This window comes from Abrus precatorius, unplaced genomic scaffold (genome assembly GCF_003935025.1).
Source record: "Abrus precatorius isolate BTA unplaced genomic scaffold, Abrus_2018 Scaffold6, whole genome shotgun sequence".
Classification (NCBI taxonomy): domain Eukaryota; kingdom Viridiplantae; phylum Streptophyta; class Magnoliopsida; order Fabales; family Fabaceae; genus Abrus; species Abrus precatorius.
In genome coordinates, this window is record NW_020874406.1 from 3,176,178 (window position 1) to 3,182,265 (window position 6,088).

The 6,088-nt window shown below is 37.1% G+C and overlaps 1 protein-coding gene across 6 annotated transcripts; it reads left to right on the forward strand.

Annotated features, from left to right (window-relative positions):
- Positions 1-414: 414 nt before the first annotated feature.
- LOC113869966 (alpha,alpha-trehalose-phosphate synthase [UDP-forming] 6-like) lies at positions 415-5,527 on the forward strand. 6 transcript variants are annotated; one of them, XM_027506541.1, is made up of 4 exons: positions 421-3,343; positions 3,424-3,697; positions 4,367-4,474; positions 5,201-5,432. In XM_027506541.1, the coding sequence occupies exons 1-4, from the start codon at positions 1,341-1,343 to the stop codon at positions 5,282-5,284; spliced, it is 2,469 nt and encodes an 822-aa protein (XP_027362342.1). In that variant the 5' UTR covers positions 421-1,340; the 3' UTR covers positions 5,285-5,432. The 6 variants fall into 6 exon arrangements, with proteins under 6 accessions (XP_027362337.1, XP_027362342.1, XP_027362343.1 ...); XM_027506542.1 differs by having other exon boundaries at positions 485-2,099; positions 2,202-3,343; positions 4,282-5,527; XM_027506537.1 differs by having other exon boundaries at positions 485-749; positions 912-3,343; positions 4,282-5,527.
- Positions 5,528-6,088: the final 561 nt, after the last annotated feature.

Here is a 6,088-nt window from a genome sequence, read left to right on the forward strand (position 1 = left end):
CACCAGAGTCCTTCACCCATTGTCGGGGACATAAGATAGGATGACATACATTAGTAATCAAAAATAGTAACGAATCTCAACACGTCAATGAACGGTTAGGAAGATGCCACGTGTTCCTCGGGTGATTGTGCATCCAATGAGAGCAAGAAACGTGGCGTGACGAACGAGCTTTGCAGCTAATTTCAGACAACCCTCTTGAGTGGGTCCCACACGAAACATAATCCTCGGTGACGGACTTGCCGAAGGACAGAGGATAAGGACGAACTCATGAGAGATTATACGATACATCTATGTACATGTCTCACAATGTATCATAGATTATGAACCTTTATTTAGATTACTTGAAAGTCTTGCGAAATCATCCAACGGTGGGGAGCTATTATAAATTCCCATAAACAAAATGAAAAGAAAAATGAAGTTGTTTTTAGTGGTTGACCCACGAAAACAAGTGAGCTTCCAAAAGTATCACACTGTTGCATGCTGTCTCTGCTCAGTGGAAAGAGAGAGATATCATGGGGTTGGGTGGCCATTGTGGATCAGTGAGAAAGCTCTTCCAAAAGATAATTCAAGTTTTTCTCACTTTATTTTCTTAGTCATTTATATTAATTAATTTTTTTATTTTTATTTTCCTTATTCTTCCCCACTATGTAGTTGATTTTTTCTTATATGATTTATATGGATATGGATTCTAAATTTTTTTACATCCACCCAATGAAAGTGAAATTGGAATTCAAGTCTCAATGAAACTGGTAATTTTCTTCAACCGTTTGTTAATTCCATCTGGGTTCCTTGTTTTTATCTTTTTCTTTGCCCCCTTTGCTCTTTTAAGCCATCTGGTTCTGACTTCCAAGTTCAGTCCATTTATGACATCAATCTCTGGTGGTTTGTTTGGTTGCTGTTTCTTGTTGTAGCTGTTTATGTGATCTGAATCTATTCCATTCCTTTTGTTCTCTATCTCTCTCTTCTGGATTTCTAGTAACTACATGTTTCATCTGTCCCTTGCTTTGATCCACTGCTCAAAGCTCGTCCTCAAGCAAGTTCTGCTCTCCCTTTTGATGCTCTCCATTGTTACTCATCACAGATTCACCACCAGCTGCACCTCTTGCCATTTCATGCTTTGCAATTTCTCTTTTACTCAATTCAGGACAAGTATTAGGTGACCCAGAACTCAAAATACAGCCTTGCCTTGTTCACCTCACACTCTTTTGGTTGAACTTGTTGTGGACCATGTTTGTGAGATGATTGTTGGTGGTTGGTGTTGGGGATTATCTTGGATGGAACTGGGTTGTTATGTGGGTGTAGTGTTTCATATCATTGCGTCTTAGCTTGTGGTAACAAGAATGGTGTCAAAGTCCTATTCAAACCTGTTAGAGTTGGCCTCGGGTGAGGCTCCATCATTCGGGTTCATGAACAGGAGAATTCCAAGGATTATGACTGTGGCAGGGTTGATATCTGATGTTGATGATGACCCAGTGGAGAGTGTGTGCTCCGATCCCTCTTCATCGTCTGTGCACCGCGACCGGATCATAATGGTGGCTAATCAGCTCCCACTAAGGGCTCAGAGGAAGGCAGATGGGAATAGGAATTGCTGGTCTTTTGAATGGGATGAGAATTCTCTTCTTCAATTGAAAGATGGGTTAGGTGATGATGATATTGAGGTTATTTATGTAGGTTGTCTCAAGGAGGATGTGCACCCAAATGAACAGGATGAGGTTTCACAGATACTTCTTGACACCTACAAGTGTGTCCCAACTTTTCTCCCACCTGATCAGTTTACTCGGTACTATCATGGTTTTTGCAAACAACAGTTGTGGCCACTGTTTCATTACATGCTGCCTTTATCACCAGAACTTGGTGGCAGGTTCAATAGGTCACTGTGGCAAGCTTATGTGTCTGTCAATAAAATATTTGCAGACAGGATTATGGAAGTTATCAACCCTGAAGATGATTATGTGTGGATACATGATTATCATCTGATGGTGTTGCCGACTTTCTTGAGGAAGAGATTCAACAGAGTGAAGCTTGGGTTCTTCCTTCATAGTCCATTTCCTTCATCAGAAATATACAAAACATTGCCTGTTAGGGAAGAGATCTTAAGGGCCCTTCTTAATTCAGATTTGATCGGGTTCCACACTTTTGATTATGCGCGCCATTTCCTTTCCTGTTGTAGTCGGATGCTTGGCCTTACATATGAATCCAAGCGTGGTTATATTGGGATCGAGTATTATGGTAGGACTGTTAGTATCAAAATTCTTCCTGTTGGAATTCACATGGGTCAGCTTCAATCGGTTTTAAGGCTGCCACAGACTGAAGAAAAAGTTTGCGAGCTCATTAGACAGTTTTCTGATCAGGGAAGGACAATGTTGCTTGGGGTGGATGACATGGATATTTTTAAGGGAATAAGTTTGAAGCTATTGGCCATGGAGCAGCTTCTCCTTCAGCACCCTGAGTATCAAGGAAATGTAGTGCTGGTCCAGATAGCTAATCCTGCTAGGGGACGAGGGAAAGATGTGAAAGAAGTTCAAGCTGAGACCAAAGCCACAGTAAAACGAATCAATGAAACATTTGGGAAACCTGGGTATGATCCTGTCATTCTGATTGAGGACCCTCTCAAATTCTATGAGAGAGTTGCTTACTATGTTGTTGCTGAGTGTTGTTTAGTCACTGCTGTACGGGATGGAATGAATCTCATTCCCTATGAATATATCATCAGTCGTCAAGGAAATGAAACATTGGATAAAGTCTTGGGTCTTGCTTCCTCCCCCAAGAAAAAAAGCATGTTAGTAGTGTCTGAGTTCATTGGCTGTTCCCCCTCTCTAAGTGGAGCAATCAGAGTGAACCCGTGGAATATTGATGCAGTAGCTGAAGCAATGGACTCTGCGCTGGAAATGGCCGATTCGGAGAAACAGCTTAGGCATGAAAAGCATTATAGATATGTTAGTACTCATGATATTGGGTACTGGGCTCGGAGCTTCTTGCAAGATTTGGAAAGGACTTGTAGTGATCATGTGCGACGAAGGTGGTGGGGAATTGGTTTTGGATTAAGCTTTAGAGTTGTTGCACTTGATCCAAACTTCAAGAAGCTCTCAATGGAGCACATTGTTTCTGCTTACAAGCGGACAACAACTAGGGCAATCCTTCTAGACTATGATGGTACGCTAATTCCTCAGGCATCCATTGATAAGAGCCCAAGCAGTAAATCCATTGAAATTCTTAATAGTTTGTGTAGAGATAAGAACAACATGGTGTTTCTTGTTAGTGCTAGGAGCCGAAAGACACTTTCTGAATGGTTTTCTCCTTGTGAGAATCTTGGAATTGCAGCTGAGCATGGTTACTTTCTAAGGTAAAGCACTTAAGGCTTCTGTCTTTTCATTGGGTATAGATAGTGGCTGACTTTACTTTTTATGTGATGTATGGTTTCAGAATGAAGCGAGATACAGAGTGGGAAACACATGTTGCTGCAGCAGACTGTAGTTGGAAACAAATTGCAGAACCCGTTATGAAACTTTATACTGAAACAACTGATGGATCCACCATTGAAGATAAGGAGACTTCACTTGTTTGGTGCTATGAAGATGCAGATCCTGATTTTGGATCATGCCAAGCTAAGGAGCTTCTTGACCATCTTGAGAGTGTGCTTGCAAATGAACCAGTGACAGTCAAGAGTGGCCAGAATAATGTAGAGGTTAAACCACAGGTATGCACAACATTCTACTTCTAGAAATGAGTTTTAACTATAGATTCAATTTATATCTTTAATTTTGATGTTAGGGACCTCAATCAGTTATATTTTTGCATCATCTAATTCAAGACAAGAAACTTGTGGGTAAGCTAGAAAAACATGCGTCATATTGGGGCATAACTTGAAAACAAATTTCATTATATAAAGCAGGATTTGACAGCAAAAATCAAGAGTAGCTGATGTTTGTTCGGTGAAGTTTGGGTTTAATTAATGTGTCAAAGAGAAAAGGTGGGCATCGAATTTGGAGAAAGGGGAAACAAATGAAAGAGAAAAGGCTTGTCAATAGAACTATCCATATGTTGATCGTAGTTAACATAATCAATTTCTTTTAACTTAATGGAACCCCGTGTTTGTAAAATAACATAAAAGGAGACTGAGTGAATTATTGAGCTGCCATTTAGATCCACTCTTAAAAGATTTTGGTTTTTCTTTCTTCCTTATGCTATTGTTTTGGTAAGATGCCAAATGTTTATAGTATCAATTTTATTGTTTTACTTACATTACAGCCTCTAATAAATACTATGTATATGCACATGCAGGGTGTGAGCAAAGGACTAGTCGCAAAACGCCTACTTTCTGCTATGCAAGAAAAGGGAATGTCTCCTGATTTTGTTTTGTGTATAGGAGATGACAGGTCTGACGAAGACATGTTCGAGGTTATCACGAGTTCGACGGGTGGTCCAATTGCACCAAGAGCCGAGGTATTTGCATGCACCATTTGTCGGAAACCCAGTAAGGCTAAGTACTATCTTGATGATGTAACTGAAATAGTGAGATTGCTTCAGGGCTTAGCCTGTGTTTCTGAACAAAAAGTTTCATTCTAAAGGTTTGGGAAGTGGTGGTGGTGAGGGGTATTATTGTGCATGCTTTACTTTGTCATTGAATATTTAGGCTCAGTTGTGCTGCTCTCCATACACAATCTTAATTGTTTTCCTTGGTATTCCATGTAAATTATTGTAGTTGTTAGTGAGAGAAGTTCTGTATCGGATTCTGCTCCTTAAATGTTTGATTTCTGTCAGGAAAACTTGTACATATATTTGGTTTCTTTCCAGCCATGAATTCTTGTAGTGTATCCCTTTTCAGCCATGGATGTTTGGATGTGAACATGATGCTGTCTCTTTCCAGAGGTTATTGTTTTTTTTTTTTTTTCTTTAAATGGTATTAGTTTTGTTGGATTTTGTTAATTTCTGTCCAAAGTTCTAATTTTAACCATCTAATAATGGTAAGTTTTTATTGAAAAAAGATTGATTTATTTGAACTTTTGTATTCTTGATATAATGAATACTTTTTTTTAATAAAGGTTGACTTATATAAAGAGAGGAATGTACTTCAAAAGGAAAGGGGACGATACTTTGATATGATCCTTGTATGTGTTGTATTAAGTACTTAAGTTGTTAAAATTTGTTCCTTTTTAATTTTTAATTAATGGTTATAATTTGACCCTGATTTATTTTGTAGAGTAAACATCATTTTAGATGGTCAAACAGGACAAAAATGGTTAAGAGTCCAAAGTTATTACTCATCACCATGGCATTGTGCTAATATTCCCACACCTTATTTTTCTATTTTTTGGTTAACAGTTGTGTATTTTAGAGGATCCATACTCTTATGTGCCTAATTTTGTCGAATTTTCCTTCAAGAATTCACCTGTGGAGCGATCGAAATGAGTTACTGGATATTTGAGACGTTTTAAAATTCAAAGATCAAAGGCTGTTTTTCTTTTTGACGGTTGTATTATTTGTATACTATATTATGTTGGACCCCTAATTAGATATAATAACTACTATCAACGTCATAATGGACTGTGTTCTTTTCTTCTTAATAAGATTTTTTGAGTTGAAAGTTTTGTAAATAAATAAAAAGGAGGTTTAATGTGACTTTGGAGCTGAAAAAAGGTAGATTTAATCCTCAGAGCTTCCTTGTCCTTGAAATCACTTGTCAATTCGGAGTAGAATGATGCAATCATACATTTTATTGGGTCCTCTTAAGATAATATCGACATTTTTTGGGAACTCTCAAGACAATAAAAAGAAAGTTTTGTGACCTCAAATTAAATTTTAAAAAATTTAATGGCATCAAAATGGTTAATTTTAATATTACATGAAACTTAGCTGAACGAGTAATTTTAATATAAACAATTTTATGAAGCTATAACTCTAAAATTTTACTACTTCTAAAATAATTATTAATTATATTAATTTAAATAAATTAAAATTAAATATTATATAAAAAGTTAAAAACTAAAATATACTCAACTAAATTAAAATATACTTAGCAAAATTTATCTAAAAATAAACAAATTAAAAAATAAGATAACGTAATTTAGTAGAGATTAATTATTAAAAT